The sequence below is a fragment of the Camellia sinensis genome, chromosome 8 (genome assembly GCF_055761805.1).
Source record: "Camellia sinensis isolate YWXY chromosome 8, ASM5576180v1, whole genome shotgun sequence".
NCBI classification, from domain to species: Eukaryota; Viridiplantae; Streptophyta; class Magnoliopsida; order Ericales; family Theaceae; genus Camellia; species Camellia sinensis.
In genome coordinates, this window is record NC_138968.1 from 159,582,814 (window position 1) to 159,598,921 (window position 16,108).

Here is a 16,108-nt window from a genome sequence, read left to right on the forward strand (position 1 = left end):
ACGATATACACGGTTTGATAAAGAAAGGGGGCTTATCTTCCCCACGAAGCTAAGCTACAGAGCAAACAAAATTTGATAAAGAAAGACAAGGCAACAAATCAAATTTTGAACTTACTTCGTCTTCCACACAAAGCGGCAGTCACTGGTTTCAACAGCCTTGAAGATTCAACACAAGTTCATCTTTTCCATCTTCCCTCTTCTCTCTTCTCTCTTCTCTCTCTCTATTTCTCACTCATCCGTATTTTAGATCAGATCTGAAAATTTGTGGAATCTCACTTCAATTCAAAGTGGTTCATAGGCCGTAAAGACAACCGACAAAAGCTCCATTATAATAAAGGTGCATAACGTGCCTTTTCTTTTTCTTTTTTTTTTGAAAATTTGTGGATGTCCGATACAATATGGAATCTATCTTCAGCCTTTTTCTTTTGTTTTTTTTTTTTGTGAAAATAATAAGCTAAAGAAGCCCTGTAACGTGCGTAACGGGCCGTTACGGCCGTTACATCACCGTTACGACCGCTACGACGGCCGTAACGGCCGATACACTTATGAATTTCAATCACACCGCAAAATCGGGGGTAACGTGTAGTGCCTACAGCCGAAACTGTTACGTAACACCGCATTTTTAAACCTTGACTGAGGGAAGTACCTATCAGCCCTTACATACGCACCAGACATCATCCAGGCAAACGGAGTTGCCTAGATCGTCCGACTTACGGACTGTGCTAGAAGAAAGGGCACGACGGAAGGAAGATGCCAGGGCACGCAACCCACACAGAATTTCAGCCCTTCAGCGGTTGGCTTCTCGAACGCATGGAAGCGTCGAGGTAGGAATGCCAATACCGTACCTTGCCTACGAACCAACGGATAAAGCATTGGCAAGGCTACATAGCTCGCCGTTCGTTCCGGCGATTGAGAGCGCACCCTTACTTTCAGGCTTCATCCAGCCTAAATTTACGACGTACGAGGGGAAGACAGACCCCTACATGCACCTAAGCCACTTTCGCCAAGTCATGGCAGTGTACCAGCGGAACGAGGCTTTGATGTGCATCATATTCCCATCTAGCCTTCGCGACCTAGGTTTAACCTAGTTCGAAAGGCTACCAGAAGGCAGCATAGCCTCCTGGGCACAGTTAGCAGAGGCGTTCGTGACAAAGTTCAGAACGAACACTAAAACCCTAGTGGAGATCGATCAACTACTCTCCATTGACATGGGCGAGAAGGAAACATTGAGATCCTATAACAGTCGCTACTGGGAGACGTTCAACCAGATAGGGGACTGCCCCACCAATCTCGCCATCGCACAGTACAAAAGAGAACTTCCAGTCGGAAACAGATTGAGGGATTCGATTACTATGACTCCACCCCTCACGATGGAAGCCTTGATGGAGAGAGTGCACCAACATATTCGGGTGGAGGAGGATGGCGCCCGTGCTAAGGCAAAATCTAGTGCAACAGCAACACCAGACAAGAAGACTACGGCAAAGGTCAATACGGTAGAACGTCCAAGCAAGAATGGATAAGGCAGACGAGACAACGAAGAGAACCGAGATAAAAGATGGTTAAGAGTCCGTACTGCCATTACCACGGTATTCAAGAAACCAATCTACCGAGTTCTCAGCGAGATACGCGACGAACCCTTCGTCAGATGGCCAGCTAAATTGGGAGAGGCACAAAAAGACTATGACGAAAGATCCCGGTGCACCTTCCATAAGGAAAAAGGGCACCGCACTGAGAATTGCACGCCATTGAGACAGCACCTGGAAGAGTTAGTGGCAGCTGGGCATCTGGACAAATACATTAAGGGAGGGACGCAACCAGCCCCCCAAAACCACGACCACCCAGACGGAATGCCGATCGACGCCCTACCTCATGGCGTGATAAACGTTATACATGGGGTATTCGAACCTGAGCGAGTATGTGAGCTCAGGGGAATGATCAAGAAGGCTGAGCACTTATGGGAGGTATTAAGTACGCAGCCCACTATTAAAAAGGAGAAAACAGAGGCCACGAACGTCATGTCTTTTTAAGATAGAGACTTGGCAAGGATATATTGCCCTTACAATGATGCACTGGTCGTCACTCTCCACATCAAGGATTACGACGTCAAACGAATTCTGATTAACCAAAGGAGCTCATGTGAGATAATGTATTACGAAACCTTCAAACAACTGAAACTGGAGGACAAAGACTTGGCACCCGTTGTATGTCCCCTAATCGGATTCAACTCAATGCTAGAGTGGCCAGTTGGCAAGATTATCCTCCTAGTCAGAGCAGGAAGCATGACGAAACAAGTGGAATTTTAGGTATTGAAAGTCTTTTCCACTTACAACATAATTTTGGAGAGAACATGGCTGCACGCCATGCGATCGATAGCGTCAACCTACCATCAAGTAATACGGTTCCCCAACGAAGCTGGAGTAATTGAAGAGGTCTATGAGACCAAATTATGTCCAAGCAATGCTTCGTCACAGTAAATGGTAGCCGAGCTGCCAAAGGGTTTGTTCAGATGGTGGAAGAACCTGAGAGCAATGAATTGTTTGCAGATGTTGGCAAAGCCGCTGAACAGAAGGCAGTGGAAGACTTGGTATAGGTAAGAATAGATGAAAAGGGCCCGAAAAAGTTCTTTTTGATTGGCTCATCTATGTCCAGCATCGAGAGAATAGAGGTCATAGAATTCTTGACCTCAAACATCGAAATATTTGCCTGGACGCCATTTGGCATGCCTGGCATTGATCCAAACTTCATCTGTCACCAATTGAATATCCACCCAACGGCAAGACCAATCATACAGCGCACTCACAGATCAGCACTCCACCACGCCGAGATAGTGGCGGAAGAAGTGAGAAACCTTCTAGAGGCAGGAGCTATCAGAGAGGTGCACTATCCCAAGTGGATATCCAACACACTAGTGGTGCCAAAGAAGAATGGAAAATGGCGTGTCTGTGTGGACTACAAAACAGTCAACAAGGCATGCTCAAAGGACAGCTTTCCTTTACCACGAATAGACCAACTAGTAGATCTGACGGCAAGACACAACCGTCTTAGCTTTCTTACAGAGGTTACCATCAGATCGCTATGTATGAGCCAGACCAGGAGATCACATCTTTTACGACTCCAAGAGGACTATATTGTTCCAAGGTCATGCCCTTTGGCCTAAAAAATGCAGGAGCAACATTCCAGCGGATGATCACCAACATATTCGAATCATTGTTAGGCAGAACAATGGAGGCTTACATCAATGATATGGTAGTCAAAAGCAAGGATGAGAATGACCATCTCAGGGACCTAGGTGAGATGTTTCAGATCCTAAAAAAGCACAAATTGCGCCTTAATGCATCCAAGTGTGCATTCGGCGTAGGATCTGGCAAGTTTCTAGGCTTCCTGGTGACCAACCGAGGTATAGAGGCAGAACCTTCTCAGATCAAAGCAATTCAAGATCTAGAGAGGCCCAACTCAGTAAAAGACATACAGCATCTCACCGGTATGGCAGCCGCACTCAACCAGTTCATCAGTCGGTCGTCAGACAGATGTCGACCATTTTTTCAAGCATTAAAGGCCAAGTTTGAGTGAGATGAAGAATATGACTGCGCCCTAGAAAGTTTAAAAGAATACTTGTCTTCTCCACCACTGCTAGTGACCCCAATAACTGGAGAAGAACTATTTTTGTACCTGGCAGTTTCGCAGCGCGCAATTAGCGCAATGTTGGTCCAAGCGGAAAGAATCCAACATCTGCCCATCTTTTATGTCAGCAAGACATTGCTGGGCGCGGAAACCAGGTATTTATCGCTGGAAAAATTGGCCTTAGCCTTGATGATGGCATCAAGGAAATTGTCGCATTACTTCTACGCCCACACAATAATCGTCCTCACGGCTTTTCCACTAAAAGCTTTGTTTGAGAGGGCGAACTTTTCTGGACGAGTCTTGAAGTGGGCAGTCGAGTTGGGACAGTTCGACATCAAGTTGCAACCCAGAACCACGATAAAAGCCCAAGCCTTGACAGACTTTGTCGCAGAATTCATCCTAAGAAGTCATCATATCTGCCCAGTCGACCTAACTGATACAACCAAACTAGAGTGGGAAGTTGACGCCAGAATAGCGCAACCCCTGGTGCAGGATACCCAATCAGACCTTAAGGAAGACCAGAGTAAAGTATGGGAGGACGAAGCAAACCATGCTACACCAAGCCAAGACTTACCAACAAATAAAGACTTGGTACAATCAGATAGCGAGGGGCAAACAGCAAGCATAGACCTTGAAGAAAACACCAGCAACACTTTTGATCCCAAGGCATCATCTGACCCCTCCACTTGCTGGAAACTATTCGTTCGAGAGATGTGGAAGCTCTTCGTAGATTGAGCGTCCAACAGGCACGGTCCAGGACTAGGCATAGTCCTCATCTCACCAGATGGCCTAGTGGTGGAGCAAGCAGTCAACCTTGGCTTCCCAGCATCAAACAACGAAACAGAATATGAAGCGCTTCTAGCAGGCTTAAAATCAGCATCCTACATGAAGGCCACCAAATTAATGGTTTACAGTGACTCACAACTGGTGGTAAATCAAATTTCAGGTGACTACAAGGCAAAGGATGACAGGATGGCTAAGTACCAAGAGTTAGTCAGAAAAGAGATCAATAAATTTAAAGTAGTGCGGATAGAGCAGATCGGCAGGGAAGAAAACAGTAGAGCGAACGAACTGGCAAGCTTTGCTTCAATGGCAGATACCTCAATCCCTCATCCATTGTTGATTAACTACCTACCAAGACCAAGCATTGAAGAACCCGAAGTAGAAGAGGTATGTTGTGCCGAACTAGGCCCTTCGTGGATGGATCCCATCATATTGTTCCTAAAAAACGGCGTCTTACCGGAAGAAAAGAAAGAGGCCAACAAAATAAAAGCAAAGTCACAGCGTTTTTGGCTCTCCCCATCAATGGCATTATACAAGAAATCTTTCACAAGACCTTACCTAAAGTGTGTCCACCCCAGCAAAGTGGAAGCATTCTTATTCGAAATACACGAAGTCGTATGCGGAAGCCATCAAGGAGGAAGATCATTGGCCTACAGAGCAATTTCGTAAGAATATTGGTGGCCATACATGCAAGTAAATTCAGAGAAGTATGTCAAAAAGTGCGAAAAATGTCAGAAGTTCGCACACCAAATACATCAGCTAGCCACAGAGCTTCTACTTTTAACTAGTCCATGGCCCTTCGCAATGTGGGGCTTGGACATAGTAGGACCGCTTCCAACAGCACTCGGCAACAGAAAGTTCTTCCTCGCAGCAACAAACTACTTCACAAAGTGGATGGAAACAAAAGCACTAGCATCAATAAAGGAGAAAGATGTGAAGAAGTTTGTCTGGCAAAATATCATCACTCGGTTCGGCATACCCAAGGCACTAATATCAGACAACGGCACTCAGTTCGACGGCAAAATCTTTAAAGGCTTTTGTGAAGAGTACAAGATAGAATTCTACAACTCTACACCGGCATACCCTCAAGCAAACGGCTAGGCAGAAACATCAAACAAAATTGTCTTGGATAGATTGAAGAAAAGGTTAGAGAAACTAAAAGGAAAGTGGGCTGAGGAGCTTCCTCATGTTTTATGGGCTTACCGTACCACACCTCGACGATCAACGGGAGAAACACCATTCTCCTTAGCCTACGGCATGGAAGTAGTAATCCCACTGGAAGTTGGCCTCTCCACCATTCGAAGCGAAAATTTTGATCCAGACTTAAATGGAAAAGCCATCACATTAGAGCTCGACCTTGCAGAAGAAAGAAGAGAAAGAGCACTAGTTCACATCGCCTCATACCAACAGGAGTTATCTAGGAAATACAACAAGACCGTACATCCAAGGCAATTCAAGATCGGAGATTGGGTACTACGCAAAGTAATGGGAAACACCCTGGTACCCAGAGATGCCAAGTTAGAGCCTAATTGGGAAGGACCTTACAAAATGGTTGGATTAGTTGGTAAAGGAGCATACCACTTAGAAGACAAAGATGGCAAAGCCATTCCCAGGCTATAGAACACTGCCAATCTCAAACTATTTTATTTTTAGTTTTTCTTTCAAGTATTTGTAATTTTTTCTTTCTCAATAAAACAAGTAGTTTCTTTTCAGTATAGTTGTTTCCTTCAGTAAAAGATTGTTTTAGTGAGTTAGGAGCACTGTAAGCACAGTTGGCCGGAATAACCAATTTTGCACTCTCTTCAGCTAAGATTAGGATCAGTGCTGAAGAAGTTGATTCTCGAATACACAGAGCTTTTGTCTATTTGTCTATTTTGCTGACTTAGGCATCAGAGAGATATCCGGCACACACCTACCAACTAGCTCACGTTTGTGTTTTCAGGGAGTAAAGCGACGACGTTTGAAGGAGCGCGAGCTTGATCAACTGGATTATACGAGAAAATTATTTCTTACTCGTATAATTTTAGTCAAATTGTTCTCTTATTTTTTCTTTTTCTTTTTTAAATTTTAATTTTAATTTATAATTCAAATACAATATTAAAAAATACATTAACAATTCCATTAAAAGAGGGGAAAAAACAAAAACAAAAATTTTTTTAAAAAAATATTTGATAATGGCGTCCTTTGGCATCTTCCAATGGAAATTATTATTAGGTGAAAGATGCCCTCTAGTATAGATTTTAGATTGGAAGACACACTTTGGGCATGTAAGATTTATTATGGGTTTTGTTTTAATAATTTGAATTATTTATTTTGTCAAATATTTTGTATATTTTATTCATACAAAAAATCAAGTTGATCTAATAATGGTAACTTGTTCAATTTATTAAGTTTTTAGTCAAAAAAATTATGTTTTTAAAAATAAATTATAAATTTTTGGTTAAAAATGTGATAAATTAAACAAGTTATAATTATCAAATTGACCTATTTTTTTATAAATAAAATATATAAAATACTCAATAAAATAAACAATTTAAATTATCGAAATAAAACTCCAAATAGACTCCACGAACAAAACAACTCCCTCTCACCCAAAATTTGGACAGGATGGTTCCTCGTTATTATGCCTTCGTTTGGCAATTTAGGTTGGGTTGAATTTGAGTTTATTTTAATCAAAAAAAATAAAATAGACTCTTCAGTCTAATAAGATAAAATGTCACATTCAACTCATAATTATTACATTCTTTCTCTCACAAAAAGTCAAAATTCTTCCTAAACGAGATTTTTTAACCCCAAACTAAAACAACTAAAAAGTTAGAAAGTCAATCCAATCCCTAAACTAACTCTATGTGGTGTTTTAAAAAATTGATAAAAAATTAATTTTTTAACTTTTTTTAATGACTTTTTTTTTTTTTTGGACAAAAAACTAAATTATTTTAAGTAAAAAAACTAATTTTTTTAACTAAAAAATTAAAAAGCTAAAAAATTGACTTTTTAAACACCTTCCCAAAGGAACCCATGTCATCTGATAGATCCCTCGCGTAACTTTATGGAAAAGAACTTTGTAAGATTCTCAAAATTGCAGCCTCACAATCTCTAATAATATCACATCCACATCTGATGTGGTTGCGTTTTGCATTTAAAATTCTCAATGCATGTATTAATAATTTTAAATTTTAATTTTTTTTTGTTTAGTACACTGTCCACCGCCCATCATAAAAAAACAGATTCATTTTTTTAAGAAAGATTTCCTTCCGTTCATATAATTAGATTGGAGGATATTATTTGAGCCATCAAACTCATTCTGTATCCAAAAAAAAAAAAAAGGGCGATCAAACTTATTATAGATTTTATTTTAATGATTTAAATTATTTATTTTGTCAATCGTTTCATTACATCATACGTACATAAAAATTAAATCGATTTGATAATCGTAACATATTCAATTTATATTTTTTACACACACAAAAAAAAATAAAATAAAACATGTTATTTATGTTTTTGTGACAAACGTGATAAATACGTTAGGAGTATTAGATCGACCTATTTTTTTGTATGAATAATATACACAAAATGCCTAATAAAATGAATAATTTAGATTATCAAAACAGAACCGTGATGAACTCTACAAAGCCAAACAACACCCTCCAATTTATATTATAATTCACTTCCTTTTTTTCAACCTTCAAATTCTAGCCCTAACACAAATCACTAAGCTAAAGTAAATCTCTTTTATATTTAAATATTAATTAAATTTTGTATATTATTTGTAATGTAAAAATTCATTTTTCCATTGTTGTAAATAAAATATGTAGGGCTTCTCAATTTTGCACTTGTTTGAGCTTTGACAAATGTCCAACGAGTTAAGTTCAAACACTTTGTAGTTCGAGTCAACTTGTTTGAATCTTAATTTTTAAATCTTTTGTAGTTATATTTTAAAATTCTCAAAATTGTTAAATTATGTGAATATTTTTTTTTTTAAATAATTAAATTTCGAAATATGTACCCACAAGTTATTTGCAACAAGGAATAGAGGAATTTAAAATACAACATCTATACCACTGGTATAATATAAAGAAAATGTTTTGGACCCCAAATAAACCTCTTATTAAGATTTTTTTTTGTTTTATATTTTCTAACTCATTAGAACCGTTAGTGATCTGTTTTTTAATGGTCTTAATCTACTCTGAACATAAAATATATCCAATGAGTACTTGCCAAATCATTAGAAATTGGTTATGAATTCAAAATTAGAGAACGTAATAAAATAACCTCAACAAGAAGGCACAAAGCTCTCCTCCATTTGCAAACTCTCTTTTAAATAACCATAACAAGAAGGCACAAAGCTCTCCTCCATTTACAAACTCTCTCTCTCTCTATTAAGAACATTGAAAGCATAAACCTCTTGTTTCTCTGAATGACCAACCCTATTTCTTTACCCCTCTACGAACGAGTCGCTCGGAAAAACAACATAGCTCGAGCTGTCGAACTCATTATCCTCTTCCTCCTCCTCTCTCTCTTAGTTTATCGTCTCCTCTCTTTCAAAGATCATGGACTCAGTTGGCTCTTAGCGTTTTTGTGCGAGTCATGCTTCACTTTCATCTGGCTTCTCACTGTCAGCACTAAATGGAACCAAGTTGACTACAAAACATACCCTCAAAATCTCTTGCAATGGTATATTCATACTATTGGTTTATTCATTCTTCTTCTTCACGATGTCCATCACATGATTTACTTTGTTTTGATTTATTTTTAAATCTGGTTTGTTTTGTAGCATGACTTAAATTTTACTTTAGACCCTATAATTTTAATTTTAATAATTTGGTCCGTATACTTTTAAATCTAATTTTAATTTGGTCTTTCTATCTAATTTTTTTGTTAATTTATGTTATTCTTCATTATGTCCATAATGACATGTTTGGGTTTTTTTTGGTGAGTGAAATAGGAAGCCTGAGCTACCTTCAGTAGACATATTTGTTACAACAGCAGACCCTATTCTGGAACCACCTATCCTGACAGTGAACACGGTGCTATCCTTGTTAGCAGTAGATTACCCAGCTGATAAGTTGGCTTGCTATGTCTCTGACGATGGATGTTCCCCTCTCACCTTCTACTCTCTTCTGGAAGCTTCTAAATTCGCCCAGCTATGGGTTCCTTTCTGTAAAAAATATTCAATTCAAGTCAGAGCTCCCTTTCGATTCTTCTCTTGTGAGCCTGTTTCATCTCAGGATGTTTCACCCCAGTTCCAACAAGATTGGAAAAAGATTAAGGTAATTTTAACATGTGATCTCTGGATTTGAATATGGTATTCCTCTAATACACCTTCTACCAAATGTGAAAAAAAGAAAATTATTCCTCCAATCTCAATTACAGGTTTTAATGAATTTTTTGGCCTAATTATGCTTTTGGGTCTGTGTATTGCATTTTATTATTGGAAAATATTTGGTAGCTCAAAATTTTGTGGCTCAAATGGCTCAAATCCGTCAATTATATCCTTATATTAAATGAGTGTTTAATGAGTCCCAATTATTGTAGTCGTCAATACTTATCATAAGAATTAAGAGTATTGTGGTCCCAAATTGTGAAGTTGTCAATATTTATAGTTAGAATTAAGAGTATTTTGGAACCAAAAAAGAAAAAAAAAACAAAAAAAGTAAATTACATTTTTAGTCGCGAAAGTATACACTTTGTATTGTTTTTCGCTCCTCAACATTTCAATTGTATGAATTTGTAAATGATTTTTTTTCGACTAAGGTGTAATTTTTTATTTAAAAAATATGATTCTGACAATGAATATTAACGATGTTAGTCATAGAAATTATTTTTAACACACATTCAATACGTTAGGATGAAAATGAAACAATTAAAATATGGAGAAGCAAAATTAGAAAAACTGTTTGTTGCATATATCATGAGGGCCAATAATCTTTGTGTTCATCATCTGTTTGTTTGTGTTGTATTGGGTTGTGTAGGATGAATATGAACAACTTAGCCAAAAAATAGAAGATGCATCCAAAAGGGACATGCCTTGTCAACTTAGTGGGAACTTCGCTGATTTTGCTAATGTACAACGCAAAAACCATGCTTCTATCATTAAGGTACTTCATTAATTTGTGCTCTGACGTTTATGGGAGGTTTTGTTCTGTGCCTATTTCGATCATTTGAACTATTCATATTATAAATTTATTGAATAGATCATCACTGGAAAAAATTAAATTAATTTGATATTTGTAGCCTCATAACAAAATTACATTTGTTTTTAAAAAATATAAACGGCTAGCATGATTTTGATAATTTGTTTTTTAAAAAATAGGATCTGAAAATGGGGTATGCATTTCCGATTAATTTGATTTTTTTTCATGAATGATAAATATATTAAAAAGGACCAATAAGTTTGTTTGTGAATTATGTTTGATCTCATCGTATATTATCTTAGGTCATATGGGAGAACAAGAAAGGCATTGCAAATGGAGTGCCTCATTTAATCTATATATCCAGAGAGAAACATCCAAAGCATTCTCATCATTTCAAAGCTGGTGCTATGAATGTTCTGGTAAGAATATCTTTATGTTGTGTTTGGTTAGGGGATTTGGGAAGGAATTTAGAAAGGGAAAGGGAAAAGGTGTGTGAAACTAGGTGAAATATATGAATGTTTTATTCACATTTCACCTACCTTTTCCATTTCCCTTTCCAAATCCCTCCCCAAATCTCCCAACCAAACACAGCATTAGTGATTTTGTTATTTTGAAAATATTAAAATCTAATTATGTTATTTGTGTGCCCTGTCTATATAATAAAACTCACTTTTTTAAAAGCTTAGAATTGTGGTGCGACTAACAACAGGGAAGAGTATCAGGAGTGATGACAAATGCTCCATTGATGCTGAATGTGGACTGTGATATGTATGTCAACAATCCCCAAATGGTTCTGCACGCAATGTGTTTGTTTTTGGGTGCCAACAACAACGAAAGGGACACCGCATTTGTTCAGTTTCCCCAAATCTACTATGATGGATTGAAGGACGACCCTTTTGGAAATCAGTTTGTGGTTTTACAAGAAGTGAGCAAATTCAAATCTTCTTCTATAATTACCAATTGCAAAACAGTACTTTTATTATTAAAAAAAAAAAAAAAAAACTCAATCAAAATGAAGCGATAGTAATAACATTATGAAGATTTTAAGTCATACTTAAAAGGTGTTTCTTTTTAGTTAGAAATGAAATGAAGATAAACAGTCACATCTTTCCGGGAAAAAAACGTGAGTACAGAATTTTATTTGTGTATTATTAATTTATTACTCTTATTATTCTATAAACAACATAGGACAAATTAACTCGTAATCCCTATATTTTTGCATTTTGTGTTAATTTAGTCTCGGGAAACGTTATAGTGTGCTGCACCTTATAATTAAAAAAAAATGACATAATTTTAATTTTTTGAGTCATAATTTTTATAAAAAAAAAATGTCATTACTAAACACAACGTAAGGTATAACTAAAAAACTCATGAATCATTACTAAAATATATAATGTTATAACTAAAGAAAAAAATGTCATAACTATGGGTGCATATGATACATCCTTTTTAAATGGGTGTATATTAGAATTTTCCTTTATGTTGTGTTTGGTTGGGGGATTTGAGGAGGGATTTGGAAAGGAAAAGGTGTGTGAAACTAGGTGAAATATAAACATGTTTTATTCACATTTCACTTACCTTTTTCATTTTTCTTTCCAAATCCCCTCTCCAAATCCCCTAACCAAACACAGTATTAGTCTCCCATAGTTTTAATTGTATAAATTTTACTTTAAAAATTTTCACATTGTATCAATTTAGTCCAACTAATAATAGCATCTTTTTAGAAATTGGACTAAAATCAAGAATTAAGATAGTCTATTTACTCTCACTAAAGAGATTGATGGGATAATATCCAATTTAAATAGTCGATTCTCTTTTGAATTGATCATTTCACCTTTGATATTGTTCAATTTTTAATAGTTCTTATCAGTTGGACTAAATTAATGACTTAACAAAGCTTAGCTGCCGTTTAGCAAGTGAATTGGAAGTGAGTTGGGACTAAAAAAATCCCACTTAGTTGGAGTTTCAATTATGATGCTGCTTTGTTTGTTGAAAGTCTGGTTTCACTCTCCACTTACAAGTGGAAAGATGAGGAGTACCTGGAAATTTTCCTTTTCAGGGAGGACGGTGAAGAAAATGCGCAACAAGAAGATGAAAATTAAGCCTTTTGAGGGTTATAAATGGACTTGACTTGGGTTGGGGTATCCAACTCTAAAATAACCCTATATCTACACAATAGTCGTTTCTTATTGTCCAGAGATTTTAATACTTATTATTTTGATGTCAGTAACAATACAAACTCATATTTAAAGTCATCTCTTAAGTTTCATCAGATCTTTCATCAAATTTAAATTTGATAAAAAATTGATGAAAACAGTACTCCAATTGTTTTATCGTGTTGGTATCAAAAGAATGAAGCAGTACTTTTTTTTTCAAATGAAGCGTTTTTTCATCAAATTTTGCAAGTGACCGTTGGTAGACAACCGGGTGGATGACCTCCCGGACAATCGGTTTTGGGAAAATTTACTCTAAACCTGCCAGATTTGATGAAACAATTAAAATGCATCATATCAGATCAAATTTTCATTAAATTTTTATTCAAATTTGATGAAAATTTTGATAAAGCGTTGGAGATCCTCCAACTACCTTAATGATTTTGTTTTTGATTATGATTATATTTGATGCTGCTGTTGCTTCAATATTTCTTTTTCAGACAAAGTACTGTATTTAATTGGTAAACTTTGATTCGTGGCTTGTTTTGCTCATATATATATATATATATATATGAGCATTTTCAATGTTATATATCCATATAAGAACACTTTGCTAGAAGTCATACTGTGTGATAACAGGTCAAACTTTTTTTTCTTATAAATGTGTGAATGATCAGTGTGTAATAAGTGGAATAGTAGGGATTCAAGGACCAAACTATTCAGGAACAGGATGTTTTCATAGACGAAAAGTTATTTATGGCTTATCACCAGATGAGAAAGATATTATTAATGGTAAGTCAACCAACCTATATTACTTATTACAATAACATGTTGGCTAGAATTATGTTAAAATTGGGGTCAAGTTATAGTTTAAACTTGTTTATAAACTTGTCTTGAGGGAGCATCTCTGATTCCTCATACTTTGTTGGCTCGTCTAGGTTACTCCTGTCAATTTTTTAGCGAGTAAAGATTTCTTTAAATATGTCTAAAAAATATTATTACCTTTGATAGTCCCTTCCTACTTTTTTTTTGGACCTAAATCTTTATCCAGCCCAGTCTCATTTCGATGATCTGGACTAATTTATTTTTAAAAACACACTTACTATTTATTTTTTTTGAAACACAAATAGTGAGACTCGCCCTTTTTCTATTCCATGATCCTTTCTTGTGAAAGATTACTTTGCAAGTAGAACAACTATTTTATTTTTATTTTTTTAAAAATTCCTATAAATTTTCTCAGTTATAAATTACAATTCCTCATAGTGTTTTTCTTCTTTGTATGTGTACTACATGAATATGAATTTCAATTTTGCACCTAGAAATATTGAAAGACTTGGACCAACCCTATTTATTTTTATTATTCTTTTTTATATTATTGTTAGGGAAATTAAGCAATGAGGCTTTACAAGAAATCTTTGGAAGATCGATGGAACTCACAAAATCAGCGGCTCAGATTTTATCATCAGGCTTGAAGACTGCTAGTTCACAACAACCACAGCCACATGATCTGTCAAATTCCATTGATGCAGCCTACCAAGTTGCTGGCTGCAGCTATGAGTATGGTACCCGATGGGGTAGAGAGGTGACACACATTTCTGTTTATTTTTATTATTTTTTTAATTTCATAAAACTATAAGAGAAAAAAAAAAAACAACTCACCCCCATTAAATTTAATTGAAGGATGGCGATTTCCCATGCCTCCATCCCAAGCCCATGTCCCTTCCGTGCAAGTTTCCCCACCCTAGTTTATAAGAAACCGGAATGGGACGTACTTTATTAAATGTAATAAAATTAAATTATCAAAATGTTAATAATATCTCTTATTTTCATCTATCTATCTCTCTTCTTTAATTTTTATAACAAATCAATCATTATCCACCATATGTCATATCATCTTTCTTATTAGTATCGTCCCCTTTACGGGTGGCAAATTACCTAGCACCTCCACCTCCCCGATTTCTCCTAATGAGACAAGGATGGAATACCACAAACCCCACACTGCCCTGCACCACACAGGTGGTCATTCCTAATCAAATTTGTCACAAAAGAAATCCAAAGTTTTTTAAATCTTAAAATACATTCTGATTCCAGGTTGGTTTGATTTATGGATCTACATCAGAAGATATGCTCACAGGACTCACTATCCATGGGAGGGGCTGGAGATCAGCCTATTGTTCACCTGACCCACCTGCATTTCTAGGCTGTGCACCCTCTAGTGGGCCGGTATCGTTGATCCAAAAGAAGAGGTGGGCCGCTGGCCTCCTTGAAATCTTCTTCAGCCCAAAAAGCCCACTCATTCTTACCCTCAAAGGGAGCCTCCAGTTTCGCCAATCCCTCGCCTACATGTGGATTTTACTGTGGGGACTGCGTTCCTTACCTGAGCTGTGTTACGCTATTCTGCCAGCCTATTGTATCAACACTAACTCACGCTTCTTGCCCAAGGTGAGCAGATCCTTAATCTAGTTGATGATCAAACCCAATTGGGTGATGGTGCATTTAATGAGTTGTACAGCACCTATTGAACCTCAACTGACCAAAATTTCATTTATCATCATTTGGTCAAGCTAGATGAGTCAACCTATTTGCTAAAATTCTAGTAACATCCTTATGTTTTGTTCATGCAGGTCGGAGACCCAGCCTTACAGATACCTGTAGACCTTTTTATCATATACAACCTCTACACCCTGTGGGAGTACCTTCGAACCGGCCTCTCAACCAGGGCATGGTGGAACAATCAAAGAATGTTGAGAGTAACAGCCATGAGTGCATGGTTGCTCGGAACTTTCAGTGTTATACTGAAGCTCTTAGGACTATCAGACACAGTGTTTGAAGTAACCCAAAAGGACCAGTCAACTGGCAATGACGACAACGAAGCTAATGCCGGAAGGTTCACATTCGACGAGTCCCCAATTTTCATACCCGGCACCACTGTTTTGTTGGTGAATTTGACAGCGTTGGCCGTCAGATTGTTAGGGTTCCGATTGGTGGCTAGCAGTGGAGATGGGTCAGGGGTAGGGGAGGTCATGTGTAGTGTGTATGTAGTGTTGTGCTTCTGGTCATATTTGAAAGGGCTATTTGGGAAAGGGAAGTACAGGATTCCCTTATCCACCATATTCAAGTCAGGGGCCTTGGTATTATTGTTTGTGCACTTGTGTAAATGGACCTCAATGGGTTGAGCTTTAAGAAGGAATTGAGTCTTGAATGAAACTTACGGTTACCATCCATTTATCTAATGAAATTATTGTTTTGCCCTTAAAAATTATAAGACGGGCTTTGTAGAACTGCATCCATGTCTGTCCAATCTCTCATTTGTACTTCCAGATCTCCACTAATTGTGTCAATCTACACAAATACAATCCTTTAAACTTCACAAAGCTTGATCAATGCACATGCCATTTTTATCTATATACTTTAGAC

General features: G+C 37.1%; 1 protein-coding gene across 1 annotated transcript; it reads left to right on the plus strand.

Moving 5' to 3' along the window:
* Positions 1-8,690: 8,690 nt before the first annotated feature.
* LOC114320094 (cellulose synthase-like protein H1) lies at positions 8,691-15,972 on the plus strand. The gene is made up of 9 exons (XM_082883933.1): positions 8,691-9,078; positions 9,350-9,674; positions 10,377-10,502; positions 10,841-10,957; positions 11,248-11,463; positions 13,369-13,483; positions 14,074-14,273; positions 14,783-15,133; positions 15,316-15,972. The coding sequence occupies exons 1-9, from the start codon at positions 8,822-8,824 to the stop codon at positions 15,865-15,867; spliced, it is 2,259 nt and encodes a 752-aa protein (XP_082740059.1). The 5' UTR covers positions 8,691-8,821; the 3' UTR covers positions 15,868-15,972.
* The last annotated feature ends 136 nt before the right edge of the window (positions 15,973-16,108 follow it).

Excerpts from the sequence above, each read along its gene's own strand:
- LOC114320094 (XM_082883933.1), top strand. The coding sequence starts at position 8,822 with ATGACCAACCCTATTTCTTTACCCCTCTACGAACGAGTCGCTCGGAAA. Across the intron at positions 13,484-14,073 it reads TGAGAAAGATATTATTAATG|GGAAATTAAGCAATGAGGCT; the intron begins GTAAGTCAACCA and ends TATTATTGTTAG. Across the intron at positions 14,274-14,782 it reads GTACCCGATGGGGTAGAGAG|GTTGGTTTGATTTATGGATC; the intron begins GTGACACACATT and ends TTCTGATTCCAG.